At 32.9% G+C, this 18,406-nt stretch overlaps 1 protein-coding gene across 3 annotated transcripts in view; it reads left to right on the plus strand.

The window, feature by feature from the left end:
• Nucleotides 1-18,406, plus strand: part of LOC130453285 (unconventional myosin-Va) — a 32,925-nt gene that overhangs the window by 12,036 nt on the left and 2,483 nt on the right. Inside the window, exons 4-20 of one of the 3 annotated variants that reach the window (XM_056792949.1) lie at nt 1,352-1,571; nt 2,681-2,919; nt 3,277-3,765; nt 8,116-8,454; nt 9,452-9,960; nt 10,029-10,203; nt 10,354-10,628; nt 10,713-11,299; nt 11,360-11,689; nt 11,816-11,962; nt 12,063-12,257; nt 12,307-12,618; nt 13,897-14,101; nt 14,166-14,311; nt 14,367-14,566; nt 16,731-16,919; nt 18,117-18,356. In XM_056792949.1, the coding sequence (XP_056648927.1) occupies nt 1,352-1,571; nt 2,681-2,919; nt 3,277-3,765; nt 8,116-8,454; nt 9,452-9,960; nt 10,029-10,203; nt 10,354-10,628; nt 10,713-11,299; nt 11,360-11,689; nt 11,816-11,962; nt 12,063-12,257; nt 12,307-12,618; nt 13,897-14,101; nt 14,166-14,311; nt 14,367-14,566; nt 16,731-16,919; nt 18,117-18,356 (4,797 nt within the window). Of the gene's footprint in view, nt 1-1,351; nt 1,572-2,680; nt 2,920-3,276; nt 3,766-8,115; nt 8,455-9,451; nt 9,961-10,028; nt 10,204-10,353; nt 10,629-10,712; nt 11,300-11,359; nt 11,690-11,815; nt 11,969-12,062; nt 12,258-12,306; nt 12,619-13,896; nt 14,102-14,165; nt 14,312-14,366; nt 14,567-16,730; nt 16,920-18,116; nt 18,357-18,406 lie in introns of all 3 variants that reach the window. The other 2 variants (XM_056792957.1, XM_056792941.1) reach the window with 2 other exon arrangements.

Raw genomic sequence — 18,406 nt, forward strand, 5'->3', positions numbered from 1 at the left:
TGCATAATAATTGAAAAAAAAAAAGAATTTAGGATGCCTGATTTTTTTTCAGTTTCTTTGCCTTTTCTGAGAAAATCTACGATAGCGCTGGTAATATTTTGTACACTATCAGAAAGTAGAGATCTCGATGAAAAAAACACTAACCGAATTTTTAAAAAAAGGTAATATTCCAAGTGGAACATTTTCGATTGAAAATTAGGGTGCTTTTTCAATATCAAGTCAAAATAAGGTTAAAAAATTAATATTTCAAATTAAATTAATTACAGTCTGTTTGAGATAAAAAAAAGTTTTTATCAAATTTTACGAAATAAAAGGGTTTTTTGTAAAAGATAAAAATGAAAATCAAAAACATAATTATTGTAGAAAATATCATCAAAATCATGGTACATTTACTCGGAAAAGAAAAAAAAAGAAAAATACTGGTAATCCAAATTTTTGTACTATTTTTAGACATTTATCAAAATTTTACACTATAATTACATGAAAAATGTGACAATGAAAAATAAAAGTAGAGTATAAAATTTAAATAAACGTAAAAAAATGTCCATAATAATTAAAAAAAATTGGGCTGCCTGTTTTTAGTGCTGGTAATATTTTTTACACTATCAGAAAGAAGAAATTTCGATGAAAAAAACACTCACCGAATTTTTAGAAAAAACTGATATTTCAAGTGGAATATTTTCGATTGAAAATTCTTTTTCAATAACAATCAAAATAAGGATAAAAAATTAATATTTGAAAATAAATAACAGTTTGTTTGAGACATAAAAATGTAAGTTTTTACCAAATTTCACGAAAAAGTAAAAGATTAAAATAAAAAACCAAAAACATGATTATTTCAATTTTTCACTTAAATTTTGAGGATATTTGAAAAAAGTGAGTATAGAAAAGTTGTGGATCTTTTCATTACTTACAACTTTGCTATGTGACTTTTTCCTATAGTAATTGTAGTTGTGCGGAAAATCAAGTTAAACCGTTTTTTTTAACCTTATAAACGAATACCCGTCTTCTACCCAAACTCAGATCGTTGGTAAATTATTTTCCTTCGATTTTTTATTACATTCTCCTCATTTTCCATTGGGTTTCAGTCTTATATTGTTTTTTCAATTTTTCATCATGTTTAAAGGCTTCTACTGGGGTCTAATAGAAATACGACCTCGCTCCTATAACCTTGACCTTGAAATGTGTCATTTCTGATGTCATGCCATTCCTTTCCAAACTTCTTATTTTCAATTTTTTATCAACCCTACCACATATCCAATGTCAAGGTCATGTTTACCATCAAATTCTGGTTGCGCCAAATGGATCCTGCAACGATTTCTTCATATTTCAAAATAATCTCATGTTCAAGGCAATTGGTAATGCAAAGACAACGAGGAATGATAACAGTTCGAGATTCGGTAAATTCATCGAACTTCAATTTAATAAGCAATTCCACATAATAGGAGCTTCAATGCGAACTTATTTACTGGAGAAAAGTCGAGTAGTTTTTCAAGCACCCGATGAAAGGAATTATCACATATTTTACCAACTTTGTTCTGCAGCTAAAAAGTTACCTCATCTACAACTAGGTAAGTTTCATTTTAAATATAATAATAGAGGAAAAATATATCTTTTCAATTTGTTAGTTTTGTTTATTTTTCATTTAGTTATCGTTTTTTTCCCTCTATTCGTTCAACTAAAACCAGGGGTATCGTTCGACATCGCGACGGATCCATTTTAAGATATATCATATAATAAAAGGTAACCGTAGTTGTTTATAGTCTATTTTTATGTATGAGAGAGTAATAAAACAATTTAAAAAACCAAAGTTACGTAAAAATTATTCAGAAATTACATCGTTTCCTGGAACGATTTGTGGATGGTTATTTCCTTTAATGGACATAACCGATGCTGAACTTCTGTGGATGTTATTTGCTGTAATTACCCCTTCTTCTTCTTCTTCTTCTTCTTCTTAAAGTGCCGTATTTAAAGTTGGCGACCATCATGATCATTTTATTCACAGCTGCTCTAAACAATTGGTTTCATATGCAGTTATTACTTCAAAAATTGTTAATGAAATACGTGGTTTTGTACTTAGTGATCGGTAAATAAAGGTATATGGGGTTTTAATACTAATCAAAAGCTCTGCAGCATTCAAACGACTGTTTGAATATATCCAAGTATTTTTTCCACCGATATGTCACAATAAATGAAATTTAGGTACATTATTTCACTCTAAAAAACAATAAGACAATCCAAACAATAAACTTCATCTAAGAAATGGTCAGGGTTATAAAAAAATGGTTTAATCGGAGGGATTTTTATTGAAAAATTAAGTTTAGTTTGTGAGGGAATTATGCAACATGCCGCTAAGGTATAATTCCAAGCTATAGATCTCAAAGACATCTACCAGTTCTGCTAATATTTTTTTTATATCCATTAAAAGTTTGTAGATTGTTTTGGGGAATCGTTTCCAAGGCTTGCTCGCAGAATCTGCAGTTGTCGTCCTCTGCCTTGCCCATCGTCTTAAGATGGTATTTGATAAGGTATTGACCTGTCAGAACAAACTAAAGGAATTCATATAACAAACTTTGTCAGTAAAATAATTCACCCTTCTTTTTTCGTATTTTCTCATTGATTCTACATCGATATAGTCTTCATAGTTTCGAGAAATATTATAGGTTATGTTATTTTCCAGACCACCAAAGCAAGTTTCATTATTTGAATCAAGGAAATAGTCCGACCGTAGCAGGCGTCGACGATTCTAAAGAATTCGAAGAAACAGTGATAGCTTTAAATTTATTAGGATTTTCAGAAAAAGAACAAGACGATATGTTTAAAATTATTGCTTCCATAATTCATATTGGTAACATTGAATTTACTGATTCAATAATTAAAGTTGAAAATGAACAAGATCAAGAAGGCTGTGCAATTAAGGTAAAATTTAACCACTAAAATTCTTGTTTTGATTATTTTATCTACCGTATAAAGTCAGTACTTGTTGCATCGACCTCTGTTGTAAAATGCAGAATCTCTTGCATAAGACCCAACACAGAGTAGAGGTGTATAAGAGGACTCAAAATATTAAGGTTACAGTCCAAATTTTAGAAAAACATTAATTTCTTTGCAACCATTCAACTGAAAAATACCTATTTGGTACTGAGACTGTTAAGTAGAAGACTAGGGGATAATTTGGGGTGACATAACCATAAAATTTCACGGAAGTTTTAGTCGATTTAAAACTTTCTATTTTCATATTGAGGATAGTTACATTATTTGTGATTTATGTTTCAGCAAAACGACAAACACCTACAAATAGTATCAAATCTTCTGGAAATAGATGAAAAAGAAATGCGGGAGTGGTTATGTACAAGAAAATTGATTTCGATGCGTGACGTTTACCTCAAACCGATGTCAGTTCAGGACGCTACCACAGCTAGAGACGCACTCGCGAAACACATTTACTCAGCTCTGTTCAATTGGGTGGTCTTGATGATAAATAGAACTTTAGAATCGGAAGTTCAACGACATAGATTTATCGGCGTATTGGACATATACGGATTCGAAACTTTCGAAATCAATTCGTTCGAACAATTTTGTATAAATTACGCCAACGAAAAGTTGCAGCAACAATTTAATTTACACGTTTTTAAATTGGAACAAGAAGAATATATTAGGGAAGGAATAGAATGGAAGATGATTGAATTTTACGATAATCAACCTTGCATAGATCTGATTGAAGCAAAATTAGGAATTTTAGATTTATTAGACGAAGAATGTAAGGTAAAGTATCATTGATATAGTAAAAAAAATATCAATAAATAATTTATTGTAATATCGGTAAAACAACAAGGTTTATATGGATGCTTTTGCTCCTATATTGGGGAAGAGAAATATTTGAATTGAGGGAAAAGACGAGAACTTCGCAGGGCCGGGAAAAACCGGGGATTTGACGGGAATTCAAAAGCCTTCCGACTGATGTCGAAAATCGAAATTATATATTGAACCTCCCTCGTAACTGTACTTTTACAGTCTTACTTATCTATGGTTACCTAACTGAAGCTTTTAGGGCCTAATGTTGTTTTTTACAAAATTAATTTTTAAAGTGAAATAGATTTGATAAAAAACATTTAAAACAAAAACAGGCGTTTTTTCATAAATTCTGTACTTAAAAGAAAAACTCATAGTCTCTTCTGTAGAAAAAATTTTTAAATAAAATAGTAGGGAATGAAAATTTTTCAAAAACCTTGAGTACCTACTTCGGAATAATTTCAAAAACCCGATTACGGTTCTGAATAATTGAATGAGGCGGTTCTATTCTCAAAATAGACATTTTCAAACAAGATACCAATGCAATGTTTATTATGCGACCTCAATAAAGTGCAAGATATCGATTTAGGCTTTGAAAAAATGCATTGGGGTCAAAGAGTCAAAGGATATGTTGATCTTTCGCAAGGATTGTAAAAACAGATCACTGTAAATAAGATAGAAAACTATTCTAGATGTGATAGAGTAGATGATTCTTAAATGGAAATTATGAAGGTCGAAAAATGTGCTGCAACTTCTTCTAATAATTTCTCACGTCATTGCGACAGTAGGAAATAGTTATTTTCCTAACAAGTGTGGAAAGTGATACTTTCCCGCACGCGACTGCAGTTGTCCCGAACGACGCGGAGCGGAGTTCGGGCAAGCGGTCAAGTGCGGGAAAGACACTTTACGCATGAGTTAGGAACATTATTTTTTCTACGACCGTATATACAAAAAAGTGTACCAACCCATTTTTCTAAAATTATTTTATTCCAACATAACATAATAATATACAAAACTTTAACTAAAAACTACTAATTATTATAAATATTAATATTGAAAACACAATTTGTTGCATTCTGTAGACTAGTAAGAATTGCCGGTCCAGTGGAGTTATTTGGTTTCAACTGGAAGGAAGATGACGTCGATGAGGATTGCATCGGTTGCAGGTCGCATAAAGATGACGATGACGGTGACGGCAACGGTTTTAAGTCATTTGTAGTACAGAGAATTTTATTTGATATTTTTTTCTTCTGATTCTCGGAGTCCTACAAATAGCCCTCAGCGACAATAGTATACTTCCAGCCACCGAGGCGCTTTAGGTTGGTTATTTCTTCGCCGGAGTCTGCTAGGAACGTTGCCGAAGAACATCTGAAACTGTGTCCTGTATAACGTTCTGGATTAGGTAGGCGTAAATATGCAGCATCTTACCAAAAGTGTTTACGCCAACGCATTGAACTGAGCATTTTCCATTCTTATAATGAATAAAAAATCGGCGGTATGCCGTGGTAGGTGGTCGTAAATCTGCCTACTTTTTGTACAGCGTCAAATAGGTTCCATCATTTATTTCTTCAGATAAAACAAATGATCTTGACGAATGATTTTTGGAATCAGAAATTTTCACAACAATTAGGTTGCCTTCATCTTGAATGTCGTCGACAGTGATATTTACAAGCTCGGATCTGCGGAGAGCGCCAGCCAGTGCAAAAATGATACTCACTTTAATCATCAGGTATACTTCATCGGGAGCTAGCATAACCCTGGATATATCTTCTTTTGTAAAAACTTGTGCTTTCTGTGCTCGAAAACCAATATTTTTTGGTTTAAGAAACAACGTTAGCTTATGGAAGTTTCCTATATCCAAATTTTGTTTTATTTTTACTAAACTTTTTAACATCGAATAGCGGGACCATAATGTATTAGATTTCAAAACCTTACTTAGGTCTGAAAAATACGCCAGAAATACCTCTTCTTTATAAGTTTTGGCCCCTTTCTCCTTACACCATGCAACAAAATAGTCGTATTGCTTCTCATACCTTAGTCTGGATTTGGCAGGTAACAGTTCGGAATTAGCTTCATTTGCAGCCTTCAAAATGGCTTCGGGAAGTTCTTCGTCGAATGAATTGTATCTGATGATTCGGTTTAATGTGGTGTAATTTAGAAGAAGATTGTTCTTATTTGGTCACTTCCAAGACGTTTTGTACAACTTTGAAGTTTTAGAAACAATTACACGCTTGGGTTGTCATAGCAACGATATCAAACCCGGGTGGTTTGATAGTTGTTTCTCCTTTGAAGAATGTCACTTTCCCGCACTAGTGCGGGAAAGTGACACTTTCAAAACTAAAATGCGTGCGGGAAAGTGGGTTAAAACGCACGGTCGTAGAAAAAGGATATTTTGGTTGAAAATTTAAAAGAAGACTCTAAACTTATAAACGAGTGTACGATTCTATAAAACATTTTTTGGACTAAAAAGTATAGTTATTTCGACATCTACGATACTTTATGAGGAATGCCTACTAAAGATATGGCATACCACCACAAAAAGTCAAAAAACAACAAGATTTGCTGGAAACTGAAAAATAAGAACAGGAAATTATGAAAGAAAAACATTCTTGAAGACTCTCAAAAACAGCTTGTAGTAGTGGAACTAGAATTATTAAATAAAAAAAAATAACTTAGTTGTTTTATTATACTTGAAAGTAAATTTCAACCGGGAATATGTGAAAATTAATTGGAAATACCGAGAAAAAGACGGAAATTTGATTTTCAATTTTTACTACACCCTATGTACAGGTAGTATTCCTTATAGGAAAAATTGATGCTAGGTTTTATTGTACGTACCGGGTGTCCCAATAAGAATGGCACTCGGCCATATCTCGGGAACCGTTTATAGTACAGCTTCGGGAAAAAAAATTTATAACAAACGTGACCTCGAGTTGTAGGTCCACCGCTAGAGGGCGTAATTAAATACCAAAAATTATAAAATGAATAATTTACAAATTTTGTCTAATTAAAATGCATTTAAACGATGATTATCGTATTGTTCAAGAAATTCAGCGTATATTTGATTTTACAAGTTTTAGTCTGTCTCTTCAAATAAGAGGTGGAGGGAAGCGGAAACTTTATTATGATAAAACGTCTGTAAGTCCAGTTCTACTTAACCTATCTATCTATCTTTTACTAGCAATGTAAGAGTTATAATTTCGAAACAATCTAATGAGTAACGTATACTATCTATATAAAGCTATCCTTGAAAAATGTTTCCCGCAGTTTCCCGGTGACAGCATAAGTAATATTGACATTATAATTGGAACTATTATTAATAGAACAAGGAAAGACAATTTTGAGGAGTCAAAAAATGTTAAAATCCCTTCAGTCAACCCGGAGTAATTTATGTTTAAAGGAAAATGCTTAAAATTTACATATTTCTATTTCTTTCGTAATACGAAAAAGATATCGACATGGGGTTTTCGTTATTCTGTTGCCAATTTGGTCTAATTTTATATTCCTTAATTAAAACTGCATGTTTCCATCCAAGAATATGTTAATCATAGTTTAAATGCATTGTAATTAGGCAAAATTTTGTAAATTATTCATTATATAATTTTTGGTATTTAATTACACCCTCTGGCGGTGGACCTACAACTCTGTAAATAATTTCCAGGTTTTTCTCGAGGTCACGTTTGTTACAAATTTTTTTCCCGAAGCTGTACTATAAACGGTTCCCGAGATATGGTGGATTTTACCCTCATATCCTTTAGATTTTTAAGTTAAGTATGTAATTACGAATATTTTAATACATCCACTTTATATTTGATAGTGTAGATTTTAAAATTGAATGGTGTTCATAGACTCGGGGGTTTCAATTTTTTAGATAACCCGTCAAAATAAACAATTACGACGTTTTCTGAAAAGTTGTTAACTCTATTTTCGTCCTTTCTATCCTTAAACTAAGAGTAAAATTATTCATCTACTTAAATTCTCGTTATCACTTTCACTATAGGACATTTTTGCAGATTTTCCTTTTAAAAAAGGTAAATTGAATTTGATTTTGTAAACTTATGTTGCAATATGTCAAGTTGATTAATTTCAGATACGTCAGACAATAATTGACGTGGAAATATTATTAAAAGCTTCATTTCTATTGGTTATAAACTTGTAGCTTAATAAACAATCTGGATCTCAATGAATATCATAGAGGACGCTGTAATACAGATATATAGGTTTAAATAAAACTAACTCTCTTATATTTTAAAATTAATACATTCATTTGAACACTTTTCTAATGTAGATATTGTCTAAGGATTCGTATATTCTTATTTTCAGATGCCGCGAGGTACAGATTCTTCTTGGACTGAAAAATTGTATGGCAAATGTTCAAAATATCCACATTTTAGCAAACCTCGTTTTGGGACTTCAGCTTTCGTAGTCAATCATTTCGCTGATAAAGTACAATATGAAAGTGATGGATTCTTAGAAAAAAATAAAGATACTGTAATAGAAGAACAGATAAATGTTATAAGATGTAGCACAAATGATTTAGTTAGAAAATTATTCAATCCCGAATCTCAGAAATTAGCCCCCCCGAGAACTAAACTTAAAGTTATTTCAGCTAAACCGATGCCGAGTACGCAGAAAACACATAAACAGTCAGTATGCTCACAAGTAAGTGCTCTTAACTAAGTTTATCATTTTCTCTTGAGCCCTCCATCCGTTCACAGTTATTTTGTTAAATTATAACTTCAATCTTGGGGAAAATAAATGACAAATCATGCTCAGAATAACACAATGAATAATCTATTGCGACAGATCATCCCAAATCTTTAAGAGGGCAGCTACCCAACTACGAAGTGATTCTGTACCTTAGCCTTTTACCTCACATGAACCACGTGAGAGTTGACATGATCTTGCAAGGACAAGAAGTTATCCCTCAAGAAAGCAAGGAATGACATGACAAGTTCCTGCAGAATAAAAACGTCACCACAGACGACTTATTGAACATCATCTGAAAGAGACAGTGGGATCCATGTTGAATCGCTCGTTATGTTTTCCTTTTTTTTATACTTTCACCACTTCCAGGTAACCCTGCACATGAATTTGAAATAACATTATTCAGACGAGCACTATTTCAAATGCATAGCCATAAATTCAGCGGAACTAAAGACGTAATTATTTGGCAAACTGAAATTAAGCGCTAAGAAATATCGGTAGCTGTATATCAACATTTGTAGCTGCGCTTCTTCTTGTACGAGCGTTTTCCAATGCCTTGCAAAAATTAGATGATATCTGGATAGTTTTTCGAAGGAGTTTCCAGTCACCACCGTAGTAGTATAGTTTCCTGTAGAGATAAAAAACTTACAGCAAGAGTCCTTGCATCTGGGGGCATTTTCTAGAAGTTGGTTTGATATTTTTTCTCCCACTGAGTCACTTAGCAGATCTTGAACTGCGCGATTCATGTTTTCGAAGCCTCTCTTCCTTCTGAAGATGCATTAGATCAACCAAACACCTTGGTTCTTGATAAAACACTTCAAAAGTATACAGGCTGAAGTTTCTGTTGCACTTTGTCCAAATTTGATAACTCACCAAGCTCGAAATGAATTTTCACATCTGGTGTGTCTCACCTTAAGCATTTCTGTAAATAATTGATATGTTTTGTTTCCAGTTTAGAGATTCCCTCAATAAACTTATGACTACCTTAAACGCCACGACTCCACATTACGTGCGTTGTATAAAACCGAACGATTCGAAAGCGGCATTTGAATACGAGCCGAAGAGAGCTGTCCAACAGCTTCGAGCTTGCGGTGTACTTGAAACTATTAGATTGTCTTCGGCAGGTTTCCCCAGTAGATGGACTTATATCGATTTCTTTTATCGTTATCGAGTGTTTTGTAAAAGTAGAGATATCATAAAAACGGATATAAAAAAAACTTGTGAAGTTATATTAAAAAAATGCATCAAAGATTCATCGACTTATCAATTCGGGAAAACGATGATATTCTTCAGAGCCGGCCAAGTTGCTTACTTGGAAAAACTTCGAGCAGATAAACTGAAAGAGTGTTGTATTATGATGCAGAAGACTGTGAGGATGTTTATCTGTAGAAAGAAGTATTTGAGAATTCGAAAATCGGCGGCTCTAATACAAAGATACGGACGAGGAGTCTTGGTTAGAAGGTATTCCAACTTCACATTTATTTCACATTCATATGAATAGCGGGTATCATGATTATTATTTTTTTTAGGTTGGCTCAAGAAATAAGAAGAACGCGTGCTTCGATAAAAATACAAAAGTATGTTCGTGGGTGGCTCAAGAGGATTCAGTACCAAAGGCTACGACGTTCAATTTTGGGAATACAAACTCGAGCAAGAGGATTTATGGCTAGATTAAAATTCTTACGTTTGAAACAAAACGCCGCGGTACGTCTCAAATCTTTAGTAATCGAAATTTTTTTGTACTTGAAAAGATAGATTAGGTTAGATTATTTATCGATTAGAGAATTGCCTTAGATTACGTCAAAACTTTGAGCTTCAACTATTCAAAAATCTGATATTTTTACTAAATTTCAGGCAATTGTTATACAAAAACACGTTCGCGGTTGGTTGGCCCGTAGATCGTATAAAGAAAAGATAAGAAAAATTATAATATGCCAATCAGCTATTCGAAGATATCTCGCAAGGCGGCAATACAAAAAACTAAAGATTGAAGCTAGATCCATTGAACACGTTAAAACGCTTAACAAAGGTTTGGAGAATAAGATTATTAGTTTACAACAAAGGATCGAAGGTCTAAACAAAACAAATTCCGAATTGAAAGGCTATCAAAATGAAGTACACGACCTAAAGTAAGTTTGCCTACAAACGCCATATTGAATTACGTAATTTCAAAAGTTTTAAACTGATTAATAACAATTATTATATATTTTCAGACTCAAACTACAATCTTTCAAATCGAAGGAACTAGAAATAAAGAACTTGAATAATTTATTGATAGAAAAGAATAAATTGATAGAGAAACTTGAAGGGGATATTAAAACCGAGCGGGACGAAAAGATGGATTTAATAAACGAACAAGACAGAATTAAACAAGATATTGAGAATCAGCAAAAACTGTGGTCGCAAGAAACGGCAAAATTACGAGAAGAATTAGAAAATATGAACGAAATTGTACGAGCGAACGAAAAAGGTGCCGAAGAAAATCTAAAAGTGAGATTAGAAGAAGAAAAACTTCTTATTATAAACGAAACTGATTCAGATAGAGAAGCTTATCAAAGATTATTGAACGAATATCATAATTTGGAACAATATTGCGAAGAGCTGAAGAGTCAAATCAAAGCGCAAGGTTACCAAGGATTACATAAAAGAAATATCAGCGATTTGAGTAGTATCTCAGCTATCGATGAAGTTTTATTAACTGCTAATGTTCCCGAAGATTATGGATACGGATCCGTTAGATCTACGGTTAGTAATAGCTCGGCAAGGGAAAGGTTAGAAGATGTTAATTGGAAAATTGAAGGTAATAAAGTTTTTTATTAGTTTAATCAGTTTATATAACGATTTGGAGTTTTAATTACAGGGGCTAGTGAAAATCACACTCCAAGTACTAGCGATACAACAACAAATCAAGAGGTGGAAGCTTCGATCGAACAACAAATTATTGACGTGGAACCATCGTCAGATTTAACGAAAGCGGATGTGAGTCTTGTCATTAGACTCCAACACAAATTATCCACAAGTGAGCGAGAACGATTAAGGATACAAAAACGATTAGATGAACTTGATCTGTCACCTAAAGTAGAGAAAGCTAAGACTGAAGCTGAATATTTAGCAAGAATTTCTGAAATGGAATTAATCAATTCTCAGCTTAATGAACAATTGATTGATTTACAAAATAGTATTAAAGAAGGTAAGTAGAATGGATTTTTTATTCATTTTCAAATATATCACAACTCATGTCGTCTCAAAATTGTAGTTTATGGACTTATGGTGAAAATTATGTTGAATTTTATTGATAATTTGTTTTATTATTCAGGAAATGGTTTACAACAATTGCACAAACAGCTAGCAACTGCACAAAATGAGTTACAGCGAAGAAGCGAAGAAATTATACAATTGAAAAGTATCTTAGCGGAACAAACTAATAATATGAAGACTATCCTAAACTCAAAAACTCATACAGGTACATGTGAGTCACGTAGTTATCCCTTTTTTAAATTTTATTTTCACGTTATATTTTTTATTTTCTTATTAATTCCCGAACCCTGACTCTACATTTATAGGTGAATATATAAATGAAGATGGCGAACTTGCTCAAGCGTACGAAACTCAAAAAACCATCAACAAACAACTTGAGCTTGAAATTCAAGACGAAAAAGCAAAATATTTAGCATATGAGAAAGAACTTAAATTAGAAATTGAGAAACTACAAGAGGACAACGACAGACAACAACGTATCCTGTCCGCTAATTTATTAGGTACGTTAAAATTTTAAAAGCGAATCCTTTTGACTTGTATTTTTTTTAGGTTCGGGTCAAACGCAAGAAATGGCTTTTATGCAATTCGAAATTAATCGTCTAACAACTGAAAATCTAGATTTACGCGACCGAATCGATTCTATTAACGAAAATCTACGTAAATTTAAAAAACGAGAAAAATTGTTATTGAAAAAATTAAAAGAAGCCGGTTTCGATTTGGCAAATGATACCCATATCAAAACGAACGGCGCGGTTATTACGAGTCGCAACGAACCTACCATTCGAAAAAAAGATCGGGCGTACCTTGGTATGTTTTCATTCAAACAAGGAGACGAAAATATCATAATGAAACAACTATTAAGTAAGTAGAACTCAATCTATAATTGGGTGCATACCCATAAGAAATATCTTGACCTTGATTTAACAAAAACCATATGTAGAAACTCGAGGTTGCGCTACGGTTTATGAAGCGATGTATCTTAGGCATTTCAAAGGGTATCCAGTGCATTAGACGAAATGTAAAAGAATGAAATTTCTCAGGTGATAATGAGGAGGGTATTTAGCGAGAAGGATCACCAAGAAGATCAAAAACAATGGTACCTAAGAAACCTCAAAATGATGCTTTTTCTAAAACCGATCCATCCAGGTTGCTATGGGATGGACACACCTCAGAAAGGTTTGAGGTTATGTTTATCATTTGGAATCGTGACAAGTCATAAATGATTTCCTATTTGAAATTTTGGTTTTCCTGGAGCTTCACGCGCTGCTCGAAACTCGACAAATTCTTCTTCAATAACGGTATAAATCTTGACCTTGATTTAATAGAAACTATATATGTAGAAACTCATGGTTGCGCTATGGTTTATGAAGCGATATATCTTAGGCATTTCAAAGGGTATCCAGTGCATTAGACGAAAGGTAAAATTCATCAGGTGGTAATGAAGAGGGTATTTAGCGAGAAGGATTACCATGAAGATCAAACACAATGGTACCTAAGAAACGTCAAAATGATGTAAACTGAGATTTGTCGTCCTCACTTATCGATTGTTCGATTAATTTTTTTCAAAAATCGATCCTTCCAGGTTGCTATCGATGGACACACTTCAGAAAGGTTTGAGGTTATGCTTATCATTTGGAATCACGACAAGTAATAAATGATTTCCTAGTTGAAATTTTAGTTTTCTCCTTCAATAACGGTATAAATCGTATATTTCCCAACACTAAACGTACTACTAACTATTTCCACTGTGTCATTAACACTTTCACATAAATTTTTGTCTGTAAATGATTTAACTAAACTTGGACTTCCTTTTTTGAATAAAAAAAATAAAATTTTCAACTTTAATTGCAAATAGATATTTATAGTTCTCATGCATGACTATGTAATCTTTAGGACTTTTGGCTTGTTCAAACCTTTCGGTGTCGTTCAAAATAAAGAAGATTACACAGAAAGATATAGTTCATCGATCCATTATAGCATGATGAACAAGGGGGAGTTTAAAAGTTTAAAAGTTAAAAATAGAAATTCTTGCAGTTTGAAATAAGCTTGTAAAGATTTTTTATGAATGTCTTATCTCCTAAAATAGTGATTTTATCAATAAAACTGTGATATTTGTGTAATATAATGAAATTTTTTTAGATATCAAGCCTCGAACAGCTGTAACTCTACTTCCTGGTTTACCAGCTTACATTATCTTCATGTGTGTCCGTTATACAGATTACATAAATGACGAGGAAAAAGTTAAATTGTTATTATCATCATTTTCCAATTCACTAAAAAAGATTATCAGAAAACGCCTTAGCGATTTCGAAACGACGGCCCTATGGCTATCGAACGTAGTTAGGTAAACATAAAACAAATATTTGTATCTGAGTTAAATTTTTTTTTTACATGAACACAAATTTTAGACTGATATTTACTATGAAACAGTATAGTGGAGAAAAAGCATTTCAAACTAATAACACTCCCAAACAAAACGATCAATGTCTTCGAAATTTCGATTTATCTGAATATCGTCAAGTTTTCACAGATCATACTATATGGATATACCAAGGTAATATAAACCAATAAAAATTTCAATACATTTTTGGTTAATTATCGCGTTTTAGGGGTTGTAAAAAATATAAGAGAGAAAATTCAATCTCTTATCGTTCCCGCAATTTTGGAACATGAAGAAATACCCGGTATAAGCGGGAACAAACCTAGCGGATCTAGAAGTAGATTAGGAAGTTCTTCCAGTATAAATAGTCCCACGGGTAGTCAGAAACCAACAACTTTACTGTTACAAGAATTAACGAATCATCACAAGGTGAAACATCATTCTTATTAATATACATACTTTAATGTTAGTTAGTAATCAGATTTGTTTTAAGAAGATGCGGAATCCAATTAATAGCTCATAGAGGAAAGTTCCAAGGGCCCAAGCTTGTCCCTGGCTTGGCCCAACTATGTAGAACTCTGGGCCAAGCTTGTAAGCCATGCTTGGCCCAGTCTTGGTAAAACTCTTGAGTGATAACGATGGGCCAAGCTTAGTCGCCAAGACTGGGCTAAACTTGGTCCATCAGCTCTCCTGGCGGCATCTAGATTCCACCAGGAATCTAGATGGATATGTGGTACTCCGTACCCTACCAATTAAACCGCCATCTTCTGTTATCTCCGTCAAACCAGGAACTATGGCGATATTAATTTTTTTATTGGGGGATCTATCAGTTTATGTTCTTCCGTTTATTTGTTTCCTATTATATGAAGGTAGCAACCTATTGCCACCATTCTATCTAGTGCAGTATCACCTGGACGATATTATCAGTCTTAGACTGCCAATAACCTTATGAACGTGTGTTCGACATCATCTGCATCGGGTACACGGTACGTACAATCAAGTGTCTGTTTGTCAAGATAATGGATAATGAAGAAGTTCCGAACTTTCTTTCTATCCACAGTCTAAAGTCCTTTATCAGTCGTCGCGTCCATTCTCCCGATTTTACTTTTATTCATTGTTGTTGTTGCCACGTTTGTATCGGTATAGTATAGTTTCGAATCCTGTCGTTTTTGGTGGCTTGGAATAGCTCTAGATTGGTTTAGAAACATTATAGATGGTTTTGGAAACTTTTACATCATTTTACATTGCGTTTGGATGAATCTAGACTCATTTAAGATTATTCTAAATGGTATCTACATTGTAGATAGGTATTTGGATCGTTCTAAGTTGATTAAGAGGTATTCTAGATCGTCTGCGTCTATTTAGAGCGTTTTTGTATCAAACTAGACAAATGTAAAGCATTCTAGGTCGTTTCAAATGGTTTTGGATCAATCTAGATACGCTTTGACAAATCTGGATCATTCTAAGTTGATTAATAAATATTCTAGATGGTATTGGACGTTTCTATTTCGTTTCAAAGCGGTTTTGGATCAATCTAGATAGTTGTAAAATATTCTAGGTCGTTTCAGAAAACTTTTGGATCCATCTATATACTTTTTGACCATTCTGGATCATTCTAAGTTAATTAAGAAATATTCTAGATCGTCTTTGAAGCTTCTATGTCGTTTCAGAACGCTTTTGGATCAATTTTAATAGTTGTAAAACATTCCAGGTCGTTTCAAACGCTTTTGGATTCATCCAGGTAATTTTTGATCATTCTGGATCATTCTGAGTTGATTAATAAATATTCTGAGACATTTCGATTGAAGCTGGCCGATTCTCTCTGTACCATTGTCATCGTCGATTTTGTCTGTCCTGACCTCAATAGGCAGTCTTTTTTATATTCGTTTTCTTGTGAGATACATCAGTTTGGTTTTTTTATCGTAGTTGAAGTCTGCGATTCGTTTCTCTATTCGTCTCATTGTTTTAATTTAATTGCGATAATTAGTAAGCAACGAGAAGTACGCCAAGGGACATCTCAAGTCTAAGCAAACTGTCACATGGACCGTTCCTTAGATCCGATCGCAGTATTGATTCTTGAGCGTCACTTCATGTTGGAGCTACCTACCTCGGACACAAGTCAACAACAATTGACTTACCATTTACGTATTGATTTCTGTAGTTATTTTTTTTTACTTTGACACGTTATTGATTATATATGATTAGTCTTTTTCCAATTACATCAAAGTTCTAGTTCCCTTTTTTAATTTGAATTCAACTCAAGACTTCAGTCGTCTTGTTGAGTATTAGCCTGTTTGTCAGATTATCCATCATTTGTATCAGATCGAATCATATCACATCTTTGTCCGTTATTGATTTTGACGATCGTTTTGGAAAGGCTTAAACATATTCATGTGATAATTATGTGATTGCTTTCGGCAAATTCGTACTTCTAGTCATACATCTGTCTGTCTTATTCGGAGTAATACACTGTTGAAACTTTTAAGTCCTTTCTGTATTTTGTTGTTATTGTTGAGTGGTATTTATTGAAAAAATGCGAAAATATTGTAAAAGTATAAATTTTGTATTATTTTACATATTTCCTGTATTTCAGATTTTATGTTATTATGGGGTGGATGCTGGAATTATCTCCCAAATATTCCAACAGATTTATTACTTCATGTGTGCCACGAGTTTAAACAATTTGTTATTGAGGAAAGAACTTTGCCATTGGTCTAAAGGTCTTCAAATTCGTCATAATTTATCACACTTGGAAATGTGGCCGAGAGAAAAAAATCTTGATGTAAGTTAATGTTTTAATCTATTAGTAAGGAATTGATTCTAGTAGGTTTTATTGAATACACTGTTCAAACCACCACTACACCAACACTCACAATTCCACTGTCTGAAGCTCGTTTCGATAACCAAGTTAGAGTCTTCAGACACTCAGTTTACCTTCAGTATCTGAAGACGATCACTTGGTTATCGAAACGCGCGTCAATCAGTGTAATCGTGAGTATTGGTATGAATAGTGTGTTCATATCATCAACGGTTCCAGAAATTTCAACTTACTAGGAATGAGGGATGGGAACTACATAGATAAAATTATTTATTAGAGGACAAAGAATTAGATAGATGGGATTTAATGAAAGATTACGTAAAAATCTGAAAACAAAAATAAAATTACAAAGAAAGCTAATAAAGAAAAATAATAAGTGGTAATCAAGGAAGAGATGAAAAAAAACCTCAGAATATGGAAGAGAATGTTGGAAAAATGGTGTGAAATATAAGAAACAAACAACTTTGATTAATAAAAAGGGTTTGTTTGTTTCTTAGATGTACTAAGATATCGTCAAAATTTCTGAAAAAATTGTTGAGAATCCGTTTTTTTATATATTATTTTCTGGGCACAAATGAATGGATTGTTTTTTTTTTTAAAGTTGTAGTAACCGTTGAAGTAAAATAAGCGTGTCTATGTGCGAATTACGACCAAATGAAGAAATGTAAACAACAAAAAATTTGAAAAAGTGGTAAAACATTTACTTGATGAGAGAAAATCGACACAACAATTAAGAAAGTTGAGGGAATAGGGAAACAATTTTTCAAATTTTTTAAGTTCGACGTCGAAACAAAGAAAGTGTCACAAAAATGCGAAAATAAAAAAAAGATTTTATCTGCTTCTTTAATTTTCGATTTCAATGCGCGAATTATGGAATAAACGAAAATTATAGCACGGAAAATTGGCGAAATCTCGTAATTTTTTATGTTCAAACATCGGACGATGTTAAAACAAAGAAACTGTCACAAAAATCCGAAAATATAAAATTGATTTTATCTGCTTCTTTGATTTTTGATTTCCAAGCGCAAATTACGAAATAAACGAAAATTATAGTAAGGCAAATTGATAAAATCATGGCAAATATAAACTTTATTTTATTAATAAAAAATAAAAATCATGTTTTCGTTATTAATTCATCGATCAATTTCAATTCTTCTGTAGGAAGCTGCCATCCAATCGAAATTACAACCAATCATCCAAGCTGCTCAGTTATTACAAGCTAGAAAATCAAAAGAAGACGTCGAAAGTATATGCGAGATGTGCAGTGCTTTAACACCACCACAAATATGTAAAATATTGAATTTGTATACGCCGGTAGATGAATTTGAAAAGAGGGTTCCTTCCGATTTTATAAAACAAGTCCATGCTAAACTACAAGAGAGACAAGACAATGCTGACCACGTAAGTAATTTTTTATCAAATGTTATTAGTATAAATCATTTTTTGGAATA

The sequence above is a fragment of the Diorhabda sublineata genome, chromosome 1 (genome assembly GCF_026230105.1).
Source record: "Diorhabda sublineata isolate icDioSubl1.1 chromosome 1, icDioSubl1.1, whole genome shotgun sequence".
Taxonomy (NCBI): Eukaryota; Metazoa; Arthropoda; class Insecta; order Coleoptera; family Chrysomelidae; genus Diorhabda; species Diorhabda sublineata.